Source organism: Zeus faber, assembly GCF_960531495.2.
Source record: "Zeus faber genome assembly, chromosome: 19".
NCBI lineage: Eukaryota > Metazoa > Chordata > Actinopteri > Zeiformes > Zeidae > Zeus > Zeus faber.
Genome location: NC_137206.1, coordinates 17,286,149 through 17,307,670, shown reverse-complemented (window position 1 = coordinate 17,307,670; position 21,522 = coordinate 17,286,149). Strand labels below are relative to the sequence as shown.

The 21,522-nt window shown below is 42.9% G+C and overlaps 1 protein-coding gene across 1 annotated transcript in view; it reads right to left on the bottom strand.

Annotated features, from left to right (window-relative positions):
* slco5a1 (solute carrier organic anion transporter family member 5A1) overlaps positions 1–21,522 on the bottom strand; it is a 40,923-nt gene that overhangs the window by 3,172 nt on the left and 16,229 nt on the right. Inside the window, exons 3-7 of the mRNA XM_080020642.1 lie at positions 13,810–13,942; positions 13,496–13,713; positions 7,946–8,110; positions 4,737–4,935; positions 417–576 (exon numbers count right to left, since the gene is read on the bottom strand). Of these exons, the coding sequence (XP_079876768.1) occupies positions 417–576; positions 4,737–4,935; positions 7,946–8,110; positions 13,496–13,713; positions 13,810–13,942 (875 nt within the window). The remainder of the gene's footprint in view (positions 1–416; positions 577–4,736; positions 4,936–7,945; positions 8,111–13,495; positions 13,714–13,809; positions 13,943–21,522) is intronic.

The following is a 21,522-nucleotide window of genomic DNA, read 5'->3' as shown; positions in this document are numbered from 1 at the left end:
TATATTACCATTTTTTTGTGAATATTGGTAATTATTGGGGGTTCTTATTGTTCATTTTAAAACCGATTGAAAATAACTGTAACTTGAGGACGCCTGCAGACCTATTTACACAAACACAGATACACACAGTTGGCAGACCGCATTGTTGTGTCATTAGTCCCCCCCCCCAAAATGTCTAGATATTTCCGTCTATTGCATCGACTTGTTTTGATTTCCTGCGTGGCATTGTTAAGGGGTCTGTGAACTTCCTGCTCAATATGAACCTCCATAGGACGGTATGTTATTCTACAGAGTAAGAAACAATGACTTTGTATACCTGACCAACATTCTGCGACCAAGAAACATACAGCAGCTATATTTATTTACTTTGTGGGGATAAATCAAGGTGTGTGTGTGTGTGTGTGGTGACCCCTGACCCCGGTGCTGTCGTTGCCCACGGTGCTGCAGCCCGCCAGGCAGGGGTTGAAGTAGGTGATGCCATCGGAGCCGCAGACCGGAGCGTACTCGTGGATCCTGCAGCCGCAGTTGACGTTGCAGCTTCCGGTCAGATTCCTGTGGGTCATCGTCAGCGTCGGGCTGGATGGAGAGAGGGAGCGATGGAGGGAGGTGGGGAGAGGTTTATTAATGACTTAGATAAAGCTATAATTCATTATATAAAGTTTGGCCGCCAGCCAACCAACGCGCTCTTTAAAAGGCAGGGTGGGTGATATGATGTGCTACTCATTTAAAGTGGGAAATCTGTGAAAGCTAAGGACAGAGAGAGCAACAGACAGACAGACAGACAGACAGATAGATATTTTATGGCTAATTGTATATTGTCATTTTTTTCTAATTCCTATTACTTTACAATCACTTACTATATGCCTATTGATGTGAAATCTCACAATCGCACAAAGAAATTTTTTTTTCCAGTCGAAGAGGCGGCACCGGTTGTACCCTCCAGATGTTGTGTCACTCCGTCGCCGCGTTGCATCAAAACCCAAAAAGAGCGAGAGAGCCCAGAGACAGCGCGTCATAATCTCCAAACTGAGACAGGGCTGGACGCAGCCGTTCCTGGTATTGTCACAGAGAGGAGGCGGCGCTGAGCCGCGGATCAAGGTTTATTCCTGCCTTGGGAAAACGGCCATACATTTAAAGGATAGGTTCGGTGTTTTCCAACCCAGGCTTCATTAAAATGTTGGTTCCGTCATTTATAACTGTTCATAGCACAACAGTGCACTGAACACCACTGAGAAACTTAGCACTCTGCTGCAGCTTCTCACTCACTTGACGGAGCAAAGCTTTGAAACCTTAAAAAGACGTAAAATCTCCTTTTCTATGATGTATGATGTTGGCTAGAGGTTGCCAGAAGGAGACCGCGCAACTTCCTGCTTCTAGTTCCTTACATTAGCACATAGCCAAAAGAGCATATTTGCGGATGTTGCAACCGAGTCATTAAAATCTTGAAAAACCTGAGCAAATGATAAAAGTATGCGAGAGCTTTACCTCAGCTATAACATAAAAAGTCTGAGTTACCTGTTCTCGAAAAGGAGATTCAACGTGGTTTTTTCTAGGCTGAAATGTTTGCCCCATAGGACTGCATTTCAGCATGGTGAGAAGCTGAAGCAGAGTGGCAAGTTTCTCAATAGCAAAGTGTTCAGTGAGGTTGTTTTATGAAGAGTTATAAATGATGGGAACCAACTTGCGTCGATGGATCAATTCATATTTAGATCCTTTATTCATCCTCGGAGGGAAATTATAAGTGTAATAGGTCCTGGGGTGAAGAACAGCCAACCCATCCTTTAAGGTGCCTGTGCTGCAGGACTGTATACAGGGTGAAGCACTGAACACCGGTAAATAAAGACCTGGTTTCAGTATCATTGTTATGACAGAGAGTTAACAACTAACAGGCCAGGTAAAGTAAGACGTGGTATTGATTACAGCGGCGGCCCGTCACTGGGAAGGAGTGCGTCTAGACGTCTGGCGGCCTCGTACAAATAAGCGGCACAAAGGGAGTCCCTCAGGCTCGGCATTCCTCAAGTGGCTGCTAAGCCACTGTTCCCGTTCCTAATGAAGACGAACATCCAATCACACCGTCCAGCCAAAAACCCTGTGCAAACACGGATTTAAACCAACACAAATATCATCCTCTGGTGTGGAGTTGGTATGTGGAAGTTAAAAGAGCACGGCAGCTTTTTAGAAACGGCGCTCGTGCCCAGACCCGACTCGCAACTCACTGTGCTTCCGTGCATTCAGCGCATATTGTGCTTTAAGAACGACGAGCTAGGCCTCTACTTAACTGCTGTTAAATGAAAATACTTACGTAAATAGAAAAATGGTCCAGGTTTATTTTAACAAGCCCCCTCCAAAATCAACATTGTTGAAGCCTATTTATGATCCACAGCATTTTATCAGGATAGATAACTTTAGGCATCCCTTCCATACTTGCCAAAAAAAAAAAGACTGAATAAGCAGAATTACCTTATAATGTAGATACATAGGATGATATAATATTGATATCGTGGTGTGAGACTAGACAGTCGAGAATGTTTATGATGGTGACATGGTGATATCGTTAAATTTGGTCTTTTAGGCTGTGGAACATTAAATTAATGCGACTTTCTAAACTTTATAAACTGTTAATATCGCATGAAACCAATTGTCATCCCCCAAAATATTGTCAAAGTATCGATAGAAGTATTTGTCAAAAATAATATTGTGACATTTGATTTTGTCAATATCGCAATTGTCAATTGACAAATGTGCACAAATGAAGAATGAGCAGAAGCTGACATGAATGGGACTGCTGCATCTTTCATTTCAAGGCCTGTGAATCGGGCTGTGAGTCATTAGGGGGGGTGGAAATGGATTCGAGAGCCATTTAACCAGTCGAGTTTCCGTGAAGCAGAGACACAGCGGAGCAGGCGGCGACGGAACAGACACGATGGGAGGAAGGAGCAGGAAGAGGAAGATGAACAAGGCAGCGCGCGCGTGTGTGTGTGTGTGTGTGTGTGTGTGTGCGTGTGAGATCACTTCAAAAAAGCTAAACAAGAGTTTTAAAAAAGCTAAACAGCTTTTGTTCGCTTCACACACCGTCCATGTGCGTCTATAAATGTGGCGACAATGCCATATTTTGGTCGGCGCTGTAGAGGCATTGGATGGCTGCGAGCCTCCTCCCCCTCCTCCTCCTAATGTGAGGATGAGGAGCGTCTTCACGAATAGAGGTGGAGGAGTGATTCATTTCAGCCACGAGAGCAGATGCCAGCATCGCAAATTAATCATTCACACTCCACGCCACAACGCGTGATGCTGATGTGAAACTGTGACTGTGTGTGTGTGTGTGTGTGTGTGTGTGTGTGTGTGTGTGTGTGTGTGTGTGTGTGTGTGTGTGTGTGAGTGCCAGCGCAAACCAGACTCTAACCATATTTAGGATGAACCCTTCGGATGAGTCTGGAAATCACGCTAACAAGTATCCCTGTTGACGTAAACAAACACGGTATTCTACTTTAACCCTAGAATGCACATTCCGGTGTAAATGTAGTCATTCATTGTTCATATTAAAAAGAGCTTAATTAAGGCATTCTTGGAATTTTACATGATTCAAATATTTTTGTTTGAGGCATAAAGCAATAAAATCCCGCAGGTCATTTTTGACCCATCGTATGCATTGTAGGATTAAAAAGACTGAAACCAAGAGTTCTACCCCTCACCTTTAGCCGAATGGCTGGGCTAGTATCATACGTTCCAAAGACTTAACTAGTTTACTAGTAGTATTTAAATACTGGTACTAATAGCACTGTCACTACGTATTATTACAATGCACAATTTACTACATGGAAAGAAAGAAAAAAAAACCCATGTCAAAAATAAAATGATAATATAAAATGATATTATTGTATTTTATATGTTATTAATTTCTAATAAAAATGTAATATACGATAACAAATGATCAAATTAAACACATTGCGAAGCATGCGGTGGGAGAGCGGATATCGAATATCGGCCCAAGCCAGCCCACTACCAGGACATATTTTAACACAAAACTCAGTTTGGCTGAGAGATAACAGGGTGGGGTTGGAGCGAGTTCGCTGCTATGATGCTGTTGTGAATCATAGTCGATGTGTAAAGTGAGGGTCACATCGCCGGCAACGGAGCTTCTGTGTCCCTGGCTGTTGTGGGCGTTCCAAACATTTCAAACCTGTCACCTTTTCCATATTTAATATACATTACATAGATAGATGGTGCCGTGTCTACTTAATTTTTTATTAAAATGGTGTAGTTTGATTACTTTGCATAATAAATAACCTCTTGAAAAAAAAATACGTAAATAATCTTGCCATCCGTCCCTTAAAATGAAGAATTGTCCTCGTTTAAGAAAACATAAAATGATGTGTTCCTTGTATTATCGATGGTTTAAGTGACGTTTTTCATAAAAGAAATATGAACAATGCAGTGTTCCGAGCGTCCATATTCCAAGGACCAGCGCCATTGAGAGCATAACTTCCCTCCTATAAGCTGTCGCCCGGCGCTCGGCGCTGATCATTTGCATAAAGTTGAAAGCTGCTCAACTTTCCTTGTCGCCGTGAAGCCGTGAGCTCGTCGCCCGTCGTCACTCCGCCCCTTGCAGCCCCGCCCCCTTGCAGCCGGATGAAGCCCAGCTCCGTTTGAAATGCATTGCAGCCTGCTGCTCCTTACGGTGTTATTACTGTGATAACAAATCTAAGTCATGAGAACAAGCGTTGGAGAAGGCGTCTCACCCGGTGGTGTAGGGGATGTTGATGCCTCCCAGGTTGATGCTCTCGCAGCCCACGATGAAGAGGGTGGAGAAGCAGAGCAGCGACACGCCGCTGCAGATCATGGCCAGCTTGGCCGACTCGCGGGCGCCCAGCTTCAGCTTCTTGATGATGTAGCCGCCCAGCACGATGCCCACCCCAGCACTGGGCACGATGATCACACCTAGAGGGAGAGGGAGGGAGGAGAGAGGGTGATAAGGAGGTGCGAGAGAGAGCGAGTGAGGTGATAAGAGGGATAGGCGAGAGACACAGGCATTAAGAGGGGAGAGCGAGGATTGGAATAATATCTTTTTTGGTGTTTCCGGTGGCGGAAAAGTTTCTCTGTTTCAGAGACTTGACGTCTTCACATTTCAAGACCTTTCTAACTTCAGCTTGTTTGTTTGTTTTTTTGTTTAATCTGGATTCATAATTTTATTTCTATATCGTTATAAATTACTTATTTAAATTTTCTTTACATTTTATATATATATATATATATATATATATATATATATATATATATATATATATATTTAATTTTTAATTGGGACATACAGTGTCTATTTCTGTATACAGTATGTTTGTAAATTATCATGACATCACGTCACTAATTTTAAATTTCAAAATTTTAAAGATTTCCAAGCAGATATCTATACTTTTTATTCTACTACATTTCTAACTTAAGTTTTGTTTTGTAAACCAGGATTTCTATTTGTATATATTTGTAAATTATTATGACTTCACCCATACAATTTATTTTAGACTTCATCAAAATTCTAAACTTCAGAGCAGACATCTATATTTTTTACAGATATCTATACTTATGGTTTTTTTTGCCCCCCCCCAAAATCAAGATTAATATGTATATTTCTATATCCTTGCAGATTAGATATGACTCCACCTCTACAATTTTTCTAGCTAAGCTGTATTTGGGACGCGGCCGGTACATTCACGAGGGTCATGTCGTGTCGGTACTAAAAGGATATGAGTTCTTCTTCCACCATGTTACTCGATGACCAGACTTTAAGTGTCGAGAGTGGGAGTCTTCAAGCCTCGCTGCAGTATAATGAAGCTGCTAGGAGAACGTGTGTGTGTGTGTGTGTGTGGTGTTCCAGGACAGTTGATGAGCCATAGGATCAGTGGATAAAGGCGTTCCAGAGATGTCATCTACTGTTATTATGTGTACACTGTACAGTAAACCTCTCTCTCTCGCCCCCCCCCCCCCCCCCAGACACTCGTTATCTCTCAATCTTTCCCACACACACATGCTGACAGTCTGAACACAGTGCTCAGCGGGGGGCAGGCATCAGACAGCTGTAGCTCATGATTATCCTGTAAATGCATGTACATCTGTGGCAAAAGCACGTACATTCCCAGGATTAACACACACACGCGCGCACACACACACACACGCGCACGCACGCACACACACACACACACACACTATATAAAATGAAAATGTAAAATAAAAAATGCTATACTTATATGAAACCTTGTGTTTCATCTTGATATATATACAGTATATCGAAAACTATCACAAAATCTTCTGTTCAAAATGCCACCTGATAGAGTCAGTTAACAACGTTGAACTAACTTATGAAACGTTTTAAATTACACGCTTAGTTAAAAAAATAATAATAACATTTATTTCAAACCTCATACTGTGAGGACATTTGAGCATTTATGATTTACTAACGTACAATTGCATATGAAAATATGATGAAATTTTGATTTTATCACGATAAAATTCCACTTAAAGACAATGATATAAAAGCCATATTTAAAAAAAAAAAAAAAAAAAAAAAGGGGAGAACTAGCAAAAAAGGGGAGGATGGTTCAATTAACATAAAAAGACCAAGTCGCAAAGTGAAGAAGAGAGAGAGAGAGAAAGAGAGAAAGTGGAAACTGACAGAGGTGTGGGTGAAGTGTGATATTGCTATTTCGGTAACAACATATCACACACACAAACACGCACACCTCTATTCTCCTGTCTCCAGGAAAGCCCTCTCCTCCTCACATCACAACAGCTTGGCATAGTTTGGGTAGTCATGGCAACTGCACCACCCATTTTCCTTTACCCCTTGTATCCTGGCAACAAGCAGAGGATTTGTGGCAGTGGCACCTTATGTGTGTGTGCACATGACCATATGTTAGTTAATCACACGCGCACACACACACACACACACACACACACACACACACACACACACACACACACACACACACACACACACACACACACACACACACACACACTCTCTCTCTCTCTCTCTCCAGGGGTGTCATAACAAGACAATAGAAACCAGCATCGTGATACACAGTTTTGTTTTTACAGGGTTCATTCTGGCATTACAAAATGTTATTTATTTAATTTATTTGAATAAGTACTTTTTAAAGCACTATCTTTTCATTTTCAAGGACTTTGTGCAAAACAAATAATCAATTGTCAATGTGATCTTTATTAATTTAAATATTATATAATCTTAGTCTCGTCTATTATTTATATTAGTATATCTATTACATATATCTACCTCCTGAACCCTGTTTCTAGTCTAAATCAATGATGGTTCATAAAATATCCATCCATCCATTATCTATACCGCTTATCACCGTGGGGTTGCGGGGGGGGCTGGAGCCAATCCCAGCTGTCATTGGGCGAGAGGCGGGTGTACACCCTGGACAAGTCACCAGTCTATCACAGGGCTGACATACAGAGGCAAAAAACCATGCACGCTCACATTCACAACTACAGTCAATTTAAGAGTTACCGATTAACCTAACCTAAAATATGATTATGTAAATTTCTTTTTAGATATTTTATATAAAAATGTTCTTAAATTTAACTTCAGGTGTCATATGCTTGTTGTTAACATACAGAAAAAAACATTATTATATTATCCTGAAAAAAACAAACGTCTTTGTGGGGACAGAAGGGGACTGTGCGTATCTTCAATAGTGTCTTCAAATTGTTTTTCAGAGGAAACGAACATTGAATACAGCTGAACATAATTAAGTGAGTCATAGTTTCTCGCTGAGTGTGTATCTCCACGTGTGTATCTCTAGGTGTGTGTATACACATAATAAAATAGTCCAAGGGAAGTGAATGAACAGAGCAGAAGAGGTAGATAGCGAGAGAGGTAGAAAGGTAGAGATAGATAGTAGACAGACAGACAGACAGACAGACAGACAGATACCGGTGTAGATGCTGGCGTTGGAGGCCGGGATGCCGAACTGCGACTCGATGAACTTGGGGATGAAGGTGATGAAGGCGGTGACGATGGCGCACTCGGCCGTGTAGGACAGGCTGACGAAGAGGAAGGTCATGTTGCTGAGGATCCTCACGGCGGCCTTGGGGAGATCTAGGGGGACGAACGCACCATCAAAACAAATCTTCTCTCCATCTATGTATTCCCGACTCTAAGTTGCGTTAACGCCGCCGGTCTTATGCCCGGTTCCGGCCTCTTGCCGGCATCCGATGTATTTTCTGCACAGCTTTCCCTGTGACCCATATCCTCTCATGTTTACAGTTTAGCAGAAACACTTCAAATCAACCCCGCATGCACACTTCATACTTGAGCCCATTTGCCATCTGCCATCGATGCAAGTGAGATAGAAATTATACTTCAAGCTCTTGTTTTCCGAAGCATCTTTGAGAGGTGCAAAATTTTACAACAAAGAAGAAAGCCCAGAGCCCTGACTGCAGCCTGGCCATGTGAGGATCGACATCGGTGGGATCGGGTAGTTGGATCTTTTGACAGTGGAACCGTGGGTCAGTAACTTTTGAATGGGTGAATAAATAACGCTTTGTTTGAGCTGCCGCCACCTGTATACGGCGTGATTGATGACGTTTGAATCGCAATGACCATCAAATTCAGATCTACGCGTTTAGACGGAAGTCGCACCAGCCAATATCTCGATTCTTATTCAATTTATTTCCGTATTTGAACGTGGCCAAAAATCGTTATGAATAATATACCCAAATCCATGCATTTTTTTTCTCCTGTTTAGACATTCATCATACATATCCGATCTGTGTCACCTGTGAAATTCAGAGCAAACAACACGCTCGCCCTCCCCCACAGTGCTCGCCTGTCCTTCTGTCTCCATCAAATATAGAAAAATCCATTTCAGAGTTCATTATGTCAATGTGGTTTAGAAACGAGGCGATATCATCAATACTGACCGACTGCCGTTAAAAACTCTCATAGTTTCTCATGCTATTTTGCATAAAACAAATTATGTTAATTCAGCGATAAAAGGGGAGACGGATAAACTATTTGAATTATCCAGATGGTGTGTGCGAGCACAAAATAAGCGAGTCATCATCAGGCTGACTTCCTCTCCATTCAGTAATCAGATTTTCTGTATAGGGTTTGTGTGACACACCCACACCCACACACACACACACACACACAGTCTTGCCACCACTCCAAGGCGTGCGGTCGCATGGATCACTGTTACAGCACCATTTTGAAATATCTGAATTTACTTAAGTATATTCAGTTTTGGCAAAAATCTATACATTTTACTAAAGTGGATAGGACCTAAACACATAAAACCCAAATTTCCGTCAATAAAAAATATTGTCTTGACCAATGACACTGCGCGTTTGTAAACAAAGGTGTATAGCTTCTAATAATCACAATATGTTTTGCCCCCCCATCAAATCTCCACCTGACATCAGTGCTTCCTGCTTTCATTAGTCATAAGCCCCTTTCCCACATGGAATCCGTAACATTGCTGGATTAAATAAAATATCCAGCAAAGGCATTAGGTAGTAATTTCCACATTGGCCTCCGTTACAGAAAAGGTCCGCATGGAGTCAGTTCCCACATAGATGACTGTTAGGGATACAGTACGTAATGCTCCCACGAGAGGTCTCTAATATCACGCGGAGGAGGCAACAGAATCAGTTTTGTTTTTAGACCAGCGCTTTGCTCCCCATCTCCCCGGCCCTCCCGGAGGGACTCTGTTCTCTCCGTTGACAGAGCCCTTGTTCCCAGACCCAATAACCCTAACCCAATGTTATTAAATCAGTGTGATCATTTTCAACGTGTGCAACACTCTCTGCCTTCTCCCGTTCTACCACTCCCTTTCCGCTCGCTCCCTCGCCGTCTCCGCTCTGCACCCCTAACTGTAAAAGACACGTCTAGGTCTGAGTGGCATTTTTAAGAATAGAATAAAAAAATTAAAAAAAAAAAAAAATTTGAGAACATAAAGACCTGTCTCCGTAGAGACTGGACTTGTTTCAGTTTCTCGTCTTTGCGAGTGCCACGGTTCCGATAGGATTCGCAATTTTTTTTGAATGTTTTGGGGTTTTTTTCCCCTCAAAAAACAAATCATTTTTTAAATATTTGTACGAAATAAATAATCGTAAAAAACTATTTTTTCTTTATTTGGATTTGGCTCCACCCCACCTTTACGGCAATGTTACTGCTTCCATTCAGAAACTTAGGGAACGACTTTTACGGAACATCAACACCGGATCCCTTTCCCACATGACACCTATTCAAAACATTGGCATTAGAATTGCGGCTTTCAGTTCAAGTGGGAAAGGATCTATAATGACTTCATGGCTTCCAGCCTGTCCCCCACAAAGTGCCTCGATTCAGACCTTGAACGAAAAAGTCATTATCACAGAGGGATTTTAAACCGGCGAGGAGAAGATAGAAGGAGAGAGAACACCAGGGGAAAGATTCGGAAAATGTCAAGGTATTTTGAGGGGTTTTTTTTTTTACATACAGTATATAGACTATATGCACAGTATATATAATGGTTCTGGCCGCACTGCTTCTCACGCAAGTGTCAAAAGGGAAAGGAAGAAAGAACATAGAGAGGGATGGGGGATGGATTTAGGCAGGGAGGGGTTAATTACGACTAACAAAGTGGCTTTATGCCCCCAGGGTTCGAACAGCGGTTTGGGGAAAGCATCTCGGCTAATTCACTAATTCGCCTTGTTCTGGATCTGGTGACTGATTATATATATTTTAATTATTCATTTACACCAATTCATTTATTCACACCACAATATGATATTTTTATTTATTGATATTTTTATTTCATCAGTGTGTGTCGTGTAACGCCTCTGTGTGTGTGCAAGTGTTAGATCCACACTGATCTTTGATCTGAGAGATCCAGGCTGACAGTCTACATCGTGGCCTTTAATGAACTGCAGCCTGTGATCCTGTTAAATACTACCGACTTTCTAGCCTGATATCAGACAGAATTGTCAACTCGTTACACTCCCGTCTCCATCTTCAGTCTGCTATTGCCTCCACTCTAACCGATTTTGGGGGTGGGGATTTCGATTTTCCATAACCACTAGAATCACTAGATCCTAATCACCGTAGACCACCGTACGCGCCTGAATCTGACGTCATTTTACGTCGACACTGATGTGTAGCCATGCCAACATAATGGTTTTGCAAGGGTTTTAAGAGCAGAGCTGAGCGAAGTAAAAACAAAAAATGTAAGTCGTTTGGCTTTTAATAGATTTAGAACAGTCTCAAAAGCAGCGTCTATCTTCTTCACCGCACTTGTTATTACTCCTCCAGCAGCGCTAGTCCTGCCTGTGGCGACGATTGGCTAATCATTAGTCCCCCTGGTGCTCATTGGCTAATCATTCATCTCTCCCGCCCATGGCACTGATTGGCTAATCGTTAATCCCCCCGCGGCGCTCATTGGACCGATCCCTATTTTCAACCGAGAAATCACTGTTTCATGTCAAGATGCCAGTCCATAACATTCAGTCAACTCTGTGGAGTGGGCAGATTCAAAGGTCTGGATCCAGGCAACCAACTTTCAGCAGCGAGGGCGGGCGAGGGAGAAGGGAAGAAAAAATATAGAAGAAGCAGTTAAAGGACAGATGTTTTATTTGTCTAACCCAGGCCTTGTTAAAAATATTGGTTCCTGTCATTTATAACTTTGCATATCATAGCCTCACAAGCTTTACTATTAAGAAACTTACCACTGTGCTGCAACTTTACACCATGCTTAAATGCAGCTTAGAGATACTGTATGTGTGATGTGATATTAACAGCAAGTCATATACACACACTCTTCCTTACTGATAAAAAATAAATAATAATAAGCTGACACTCCAATTTGACTGGGGCTACCCCCTGAAAGTCGATGATTGGAATCATCAGTTGGAAACCTGCAAGTCGAATGAGATTCTTCAAGTCGATTTTTTTTTTGGTCAGTCAAAGTGTGCATTACAATAACAGGACACACCAGATAGAAGCTTACAAAACCCACATGGATTACATTTCAATGGGGGAATTATAAATGAGGGGAATCATAAATATATTTATATGTATTTATTAAAACATGGCTCTGTGTTCCCGGATCGCCGAGCCCCGTTCCACCAAATAAAATAACTTAAAACAGTGTGGGGAAGGGGCACGGGGGAACAGGGCACGACTCTTAGACTCGTTAGAATTATTTTCTGTGCATAACCCATGGAGAGGGGGTGATTGGGGAGAGAAGTATCCACATTACGCACGGTTTAGTTCCAGGGGATGTAAAATGAAATAACCTACATCTAAAGTAGTAAAACACACTGTCATGGATACCCCATCGCTGGCGTGGGCATAGCTTGCGCACGCATCGTTGGTACCTTCGGAGAGGTAGACAGGTGTGCAAAATGTGCCCCAATCGCCCCCCAAAACTCCATACCCCAACAAAACAGCTCAGATAGTGGGGGTAAGTAATCACTCAAAGAAAAAAAGGCTCCAAAATACCTCTATAAATCTCAGACATATGCTGCAGATTTTTTTTCAGCAATGTCCTCTGGTGGTCCGAGGGTCAGAAAGTGCTCAGTGAAAAGAGGTTTTTTGCTGCGGCACATCACAAAAAAGTGCTGAATTTGTCCTGTAGACAAATAGTCACCTCAACAAAAGGGGCACACACAGCACTGAAACACATTACAGAACCAAACATCCCAGCACCTGAGTTTGCAAAATGGCCGTTAGGCAGCCTACTGGAGAAATTAAAGGCTCAATGGTCTGCAGCAGCCCATTCAATTCATGTTTACAGTGTCTGTCCTGCATGATGTGTGCACACAAGTCTGTGTCGGCGTGTGCAAAGTGTTGACTTGAATGAGTATCTCTGTTGCTGCGTGCAAATGTGACTGGGTTCATTCATTTTTGGAGAGGAAAGCTGACTGAGTAATGGAAAAAAAAAAAACAAACACAGGACTAACACATAAATCAGTGGCAGGAACCTGGCAAACCAAGTAATTCTTTAAAATAAAACAAGGTCGTTTGAAACATCAGGTATCAAAGGAGCAGGAGTTAAGTAATGCAGCCTATAGGTACTTGAAACTGTAAGTAAATCCTATTGTACATACTTTTTAGCTTACTGTTACACACAGCAGTAATACAAATGGTACATTTTAGTTTAGTGGATATCTATATAAAACATAAGGATTACCTGAGGCATGTGCACTATTGATTTACTACCATGTCATGAGGAGTCCTCAGCATTAAGCTGTTTAGAGTAAATTACCTGCATCATCAAGCAGCCGCTTGAGCACCTCATCCATCATCGATCAATAGCACCTTTACAGGAGGTCTCCATAGATCCTCCACTATTGGATAAGCAGACTAATCCTGTCCATTGATAGGATTATGGCCCGTTTGAACATTTATAGAGCTAATTTCCAGGAGTTAAACGCATGTTCAACCAATAGGATTCCAGCGGTTTTGGAAGAACAGAAAGCAACCGTGATGTTCATGCCTCACCTTTGATGTCCTTCCCAAAGCCCATGGAGGAGGAGACGTTCTGGCCCTTTCCGCTGGACTTCTCCTTCATCATTTCATCATCGCTGGACACGTCGCCGGGCGAGCTCATCTTTTTCTTCTTCCTCTTCTTGTGGCGTGGAGGCAACTTTTTGGGAAAGGCGAACATGGGGAATATGACCAGGAGCATGGCGACAGCACACAGGAGAAAGCCGCTCCACCTAGAGAGAAAGGACACCAGCCATGACATGTAGGGGTCAGAAATGTACAGGCAGCTCCCACAAACACATAAAGACATATGGTCATGGAGAACCTACCAGTTGCCAACAAAGCGAGGATCGCTCTGGTCGATGTTGACTACAGTTTTTGGATCGACGTAGAAGCCAATGAGGACCCCGCCAAGAAGGTAACCTGCTGCAGGTCCCAGGGCTCCCATCACATACATGATGGCTAGAGGAAAGACAGACATAACCAATCACACACATGATGGCTAGAGGAAATTCAGACATAACCAATCACACACGATGGCTAGAGGAAATACCTACATAACCAATCGCGGCAATCAAATCCAGAACTGGCTCAGAAATTGGTAAAAGGGACTTTGTCATTGATAAACCAATATCAATGACAGAAAACTGAGTGAATAGTAAGTGTCTTACTTTGGATGCACTTTGGCTACAGCTGGGCCAAATTGAACCATCGTCACCTCTAATTATTAAAACAGGAACATAACAGCTTACATCCCCATCTATGACTCACTACTTTCACCCGACACATCCCCGTGACTCAGTATACAAATTGGGCTGGGGACTTTGAGCTGGTACTTATCTATGAAGCGTAGTTCACCATTTTTATAACAACTGCACTGAGATTAGTGGGAACTCTTGAGTGGCCCCAGGGGCTTTGCTCCTGGCTTCTCAGGTGTCTGGAACAAGTGACCCTAACGCTCTGGGGGTCTCACATTAACTGAGGGGCCCGGCTGCCATTCGTCCATGACCAGAACCTTCGAGCAACAAGGAACTGAACATTAAGTCCTCTGAGGCGGTCAGAACATCATCTTGCAAGCCAATTATGCTCCGTCACTTCACCAGGGCATGGGAAAAAAAAAACAAAAAAAACTAAAAAAGAATTCAAGTTAGATAACCTTAGTTGGACAAGTGGAAAAACCTCCGGCAGACATCCTGTGGCGAGGAAAGTCAAAACCATTTACCAGTCTTTAGTCAGGGGGCACACAGTAACACATTCTATAATTACACCTGGAACGCGCGTGTGTGTGTGTGTGCGTGTTGTGAGGGGGCTTATCTCTCCCCGCTGGTTGTGAGTGCATATGCATTTAAATGGTTTGGAGTATTGAAAAGTTGCTACCAACTGAGTTTCTACTGCTGGCTAGGGGCAGATTCTTTGGCCCATGGTACCAAATCACATTCATACAAGCATGCACACATATACCCACGAAAGCCGTTCACACACACACACACACACACACACACACACACACACACACACACACACACACACACACACACACACACACACACACACACACACACACACACACACACACACACACTTAGATGAAACCAAATCAATCGTCTAAATCGTGTGTGTGTGTGTGTGTGTGTGTGTGTGTGTGTGTGTGTGTGTGTGTGTGTGTGTGTGTGTGTGTGTGTGTGTGTGTGTGTAGTTAAGAGGCAGCAGGTGTGCTGTTTGCCGAGACCAACACACTAATCTCCAATTCCTGTGCGACCAGAGGAATACCTCCTCTGTGCCAGATTACATAACACACACACACGCTAAGTTTTTTGTTTTTTTTGGAAGGGAACCTCCTAAGCTCTTTCATCCTAGTCAAGCAGGCCAAGCATTTTGGCTGCACAGCAAAAATCTTCATAAAGGATTTGTAGAAATGCACCCAAAGTCACTCCCATCCAGGCTTGTCCACAATGTTCAATCACTTCAGGCAGAACGCAGAAGCCAGATACACAGAACCTTCATTATGCACCGTTTGCTTTTCACATCAGAGCTGACTGAGACAATGCATCCAGGGTTTGTAGCCCAAATCCTCATAATAATTAAATCAAACCCCTTCAAAAGAACAACTGGGAAGGGAAGGAAGAAAAGGAAATAATTTCTTACAAAATACAAAGGACCCTTGGGCAAGTCCTCTTATCAGCCATTGGCAGGCAGGCACTCACAAACACTTACGGAACAGGAACACCCTCATGAACACACACACTGGAGGGGAACATTGATCCAATTTATCGTCCGATACAGTGCACAGAACATGGATTCTCTCTCTCTCTCTCTCTCTCTCTCTCTCTCTCTCTCTCTCTCTCTCTCTCTCTCTCTCTCTCTCTCTCTCTCTCATCTCTCTCTCTCTCTCTCTCTCTCTCTCTCTCTCTCTCTCTCTCTCTCTCTCTCTCTCTCTCTCTCTCTCTCTCTCTCTCTCTCTCTCTCTCTCTCTCTCAGACGTGCAAGGGTGAATAGGGAGACGCGCACGTACATCCATTCATCATGATGACCATGGACCACCACAGCATTACACGGGAAGCAAGAAATCAATAAAGGGAATACTTTCCACCATCCTGCTGCATTGAGATGCTAAACACAACTCACGCTGCATGTCTTGGTTTGTGTGTTTATGCTGATACACCAGATTGCGTCTTTTGTCAAGCTGAATGGTAAGAGGTGTGGGAAGAACACATCAGAGAATATAGAGCATCCTATGCACAAGCATTCTTCAGGGAGCTAAATGGTTCCTTGCCGTTGGCATTCGGCGAATCTGGAAACACATTGACGTAAATCCACTCTGTATCCAACTAAAACAGATGGTCATCCCCCTTTCCTCTCCATCTCTGTCTCCATGCCCATGTTTCACAGCGGTCGTATTTGCTCTTTTGCAAACTCTGATCAACGTGCTGCTTCTCATATCCTGCTGCACAGAGGAGTGTGCTTTCACTGCAAACCGAGAACTGGGAATAAACACTGGGAAACAATGTGACGGGATATTACCATCCAGAGACAACGAGATGCGGCGCAATCAATCAGCATTGTCAAGAACAACGAGAGGTCCTATCTTATAAACTTGGTCTTGATTAAAGAGCATTTCGCAAGGATGAGCGATCGCCTCTTGTTCCAGAGTCTCACAGCAAATTCATTATGCACCGTAGGGATAAAATGAACGTTGGCTTGCTGATGAAAAGGTTTGTGTTGATATCAGTCAGCGGGCGAGCTACGTCAGCGCAACTCTATCGGCAAAGTTGTGATTAACATTCACCGAAAAGTTAAGCTATGACCTATACAGTGCTTTAATTTGACATTGTTGTCCATCTGTGTGTGTGAGTAAGTGATTTAGTAAGAGCAGATGTGAGAGAGAGAGAGAGAGAGAGAGAGAGAGATGTGCCTTTCCTTGGAAAGAAGGGGAGAATCAAAGCCTGGTGGAATGTGATGGGAAGCTGTCTGATAAATGGCTCCCATCACCTCACCTCGGGGACAAGTGACCCTTGCTGTACCCTACACAAAAATAAGTTAACACCAGCTCAAGCTATGGGGATATTCCCTATGCCTCATCTAGCTGGACGGCTCTTTGTCAGGATTTGCTGGAGCACCAGGCAGACCTTCTCTTTTCAGCTGCCCTGGAGTTCGCCCTTCTCTCTTCACCATGAGGCGGCGAGTCACGGGCAGCCATATCTCATCCCTCTGTGGTCTTGTGAGCTGGTCATTCTGTGCCATCCATCACATTTAGGGTGTTACGTCCAGTCAGAGGGTTGCATACTGCTTCAACTAGATATCTGGCTGTATGCTTTTGTGTTTGGGGGATTGAGCATAGGACTGTTACACCGTCATAAGCCAACATGCTGGGATAGTGGATATCAGTGGAGATCGGGGGGTTGCATGCTCATGAGGAGGGCAGGCCGTGCCATAGGCTTTTGCTTTACCCAATTACGCAACAGACCTTCACCATCGGCACGTGAAGGACAAAACATTATAGCCATTATATAGCTTCGAACACATGTGGAGACGTAATGGATTAGGAACACTCTCCATTGCAGTTATCGGCTTTTCAATCTCTGGTTATACAGAGTCAGCATCTAAAGTAGGCACGGGGGCTGTTCTGCCTGATTTTCAATATGTTGTGGTTGGAGCTTTGTGCTGACTGTGTTGTGCGCATTAGATGCACATAAAGAGAAATAGACGAAGGAGGACAAACTCAAAGAGCATGCGAGTTCAAAATCAACAAACGGAATTCTGTATCAGCAGTGACAGATTGAAGGACGATACCGGTGGCCGCCTGTTTACTAGTAAGCACACACAGTTTACATTATGTCTATTTTCCTGATGATAGCCATCACTTTTTTAGATTTTAAACATTGCTCTACTTTTGAGTTTTTGGAAAATTTTACCAATATGGCGATGAACCTTACTTAAAACCCCTCTCCTAGTCCCATCGTCAATTTTGCCGTATTTTGTCTTCCATCTGCCATGTTCCATGTTGAATGAATGAATATGTTATGCCTCAGCAGCATCTCCTCAACCAAGGTCAGTCGTGTGCTGCACCATCGACACATGCGACGCCCAGCCGAGCGCAGCCATGTATGGACGCTCACCATCCTGACACAGTTGCAGGGGAAGGGGGGCAAGGGCATTGAGGTTAGACGTGCAAGCAGGAGCGTAAAAAAATTTGATGGTGCATCGTTGACCCCAATTTAGCTTTCATTCCCCGATATCCCATGATGGATGGACGCCGTGACATCTGCCGGCGCGCCTCGGACACACAAGGGCATAGAGAGAGAGATTTATTCAACAACGAATAAAGAACTGAATAAAAAGAGATTAAGAAATGATACATTAAGAAATAGAGCAGTGAGAGGGTGATATGAGGGGTAATAATATCTCAGAGAAAAGCCTGAACAGGGCCGGAGATGTACGGGAGTCAGAGATAGGGAAGAGAGCAAGAAGAAGATGGTCAGATAGAGAAAGAGGTAGCGAGGAAAAGGGATCCTGCTGTGTAACGAAGTGATAAGGCTTGCTCAGCAACATCCCTCTCATATTTAACCTTCAGGGACCATCGTCACTGTGTTGTCTGATCTGTGCCTCCTCCCACGTACTCCTCTCACAGCTCAGCTCCTGTTGACGCCGATTCAGATAGTGCATGATGAATGAGGTAGCGAGGGATGAAAAGATGAAGCTTCACAAGAGGAGGAGATGTGTGTGAAGCGGCGGTAATGTCTTGGAATGGAAACAGACTGAGGGGACGAGTGTGGCCATCCGATACGAGCCTTGAAAATTAGAAGTATATGACATGGGATCTTGTCAATCAAGTATATGAACGCCCAAGTTTTTTTGATTTGCTCAAATTCAATGGAACAGATGCTCAGACGTTGCCTTCTTATACCTTCATGGCATATTTTCAAATTTGATACGTTGAGACAATCTTTGTCCGAGCATGTTTTGTGTGGCTATTTCTCATTTGCAATTCTGCAATTCTCCTCATTGTGAGAATCATACATGGCAACTGTGAGTGGCAGGTTTTATTCGTTTTCAGTTGGTCTTTGCCTGGCGACACAGAGGATTTGCTCTTGGATCTACCTGTATCTGGTTGTTTCAAGGAAACGTGCCGTGTTTCACCTGACCCACACCTCTCAAACCCATGTCAGTCTCTATATAAGCCGGGGGTGGCCAGGCACCTACTCTATTCGTTCAATGCTAGAGCTCGTTAAAATCTCAGGAGAAGGTCCAGTCTACTGCTGAAACAATCAATACCTGCGTCAAGATAATTAGCCTAACTTGAGTGGTAATACAATCAAATATGAAAGTATTATGCCCATTTATTCTGACCCGGCCCTTAATTTTCCTAAAGTGGCAATCCATAAGATCATCTGTGTTGTGTTGATTAAAGAATCAATGGAAAGGGGGATGCAGAAAGATTAAAAAAAGAAAAAGGGAGAGGAGAAGAGGGGTGATGCCTCCCTGCGCTGCAGGATCATATCGGTCATGTGACCTTCCCCGCGAGACAAGAGGAGGAAAAAGACAATGAAATGGGGGGATTGACGCCATTGTCATCGCAACTTGCTGACAAAGCAGTGTCTTCTTACAAGTCCTAACCTTACGGTTTTATCTAGAGGGCATGGAATGTGGCCCCACACACACACACACACACTGCCATAAAATTGTCAAAACATGTGGATGAAATAGATACCGTTCCATTCCATTCCATTACTGTTTATGACTTATACAAACTACCCTTGGGCTACAATTGAACCATTGGGAGAGATCGGCATTAAGCGGCGTGTCATCTCAAACTGAAAATATATACTGTTTCTGTCTGTTACATCAGAGATCCCATTTAAGATATAGGTTGAGAGTGTGTTAACAGAATGTTAATTCCCATTATGTGTGCATATGTATTATGTGCGCATATGTATTATGTGCAATACAAATGTTTATACGCACGTAAATCTATATTATATTGTGGCAGACGAGGGGGGCGTTGTTAATGGTCTGCAGGTGACGGCGCAGGCTTCTTCCCCCTGATTGGTTGTATCCAGCTTGAAGAGCTTTCTTATGTGTTGCTTTGTCTTGCAGTGGGGATCACATGGTGTAGAGCACGTGACCCTGTTGCAGAGTTTCCGTTAGAAAAAAAAATTGGTGCCGGTCAACCTGTCCTGGAAGATTTCAATTTCCCTGACATATGGGAGAGATTCCGGTCAAATATTAGATGTGTTTATTGAGCTTTAAAATAATTGATAAGCAGGCTATATAGAGATGACATCATCAAGGCATGTAGATTTATAATATTTTTTTATTGAATATTCAAAATAAAATGCTTCATTTAAAAAATGTATTATTTGTACTTGAAATCAAGTCATTTCCGTTCCTGAACAATAACTAACAAGTGCAGCCGCTTTAATTAACATTTCCTTTAAATACCATTTTGATCAAATCAAAAACAACATAAATATGCCAAGTAGGTCTAAATAAATTATAAAGTTTGTGGGATTCCCGTCGACATAATTTACATAATGGATATTTAGCGCCTGCTTTGGGTCGGAACTTAATTTCCCAAAGAAACGCTGAACTATGGATGTATGTGTCCCAATGATACACCATCTTTCTGTTTCTCGTCACAGTTCTCGACGCTCTGGCTCTGTGTCTACTGTGTTTACAAGCGCAACTGTCCACGAGGGAGGGGGTGGGGCTTAGTTCGATATTGACAAACGTGATTGGTCAGAGGTGAAAGGTCAGCTTTAGACCGTCCAAACTGATTGGCTTTCCGTTGCAACTTGCCAAGTACGGAAATTAACAGCTCTGCGAAATTCTTTATAGAAACGATCCACCCAGCATTAATTTTAACTGTGCTTGGAGGAAATAAGTTTCCCCGGCAGGACCGGGGTCGCTAGTAACACAGGCCTTGACACAGATTTTTTTGTTTGTAACATTAATAAAGACTCAAGCCATGTCGGCGCCCCACTGCCTAAAGACTCAATCTCCCTCTGTGAACCCGTACCTGTGGGTAGACTCCCACACACATTTATTCTAATTATATGTACATGCCTCATCACATTTCATAGCCCCGCAGCCTTTCACAGCCTACATAATTTACAGTTCTTAATAACTTAGTGTGTAAATATTTGTTAATTAATAATACTTTTGATTAATTCTTTGTTCATTATTTGGTTAATTTTTTGCTAATATCATATTGCTTTTTGTCTTTTATGCATCAACCTCACCAAGTCACTTTCCTTGTCTGTGCAAATATACTTAAATAAAATAATGAATAAATAAAATAATTCTGATTCTGATGACTCTGGTGATTAAGTGTATTTCTCGCATACAGTAGGATCTGAGTCAGAGATGTTATTGTTGTGTGCTGCCTCATTACTCACTAGACAGTATGGGAAATACAGCTGCAAAGCCTTCAAAACGATTTAGGGGACGGAGGCCCTAAGATAACAACTGAGCTAGTGAGGGGGTTGGCGAGAGGGGATCCTTGAAAAAGGTGAGAGGGAACAGTGTTTGTTCGATGCTGTAGA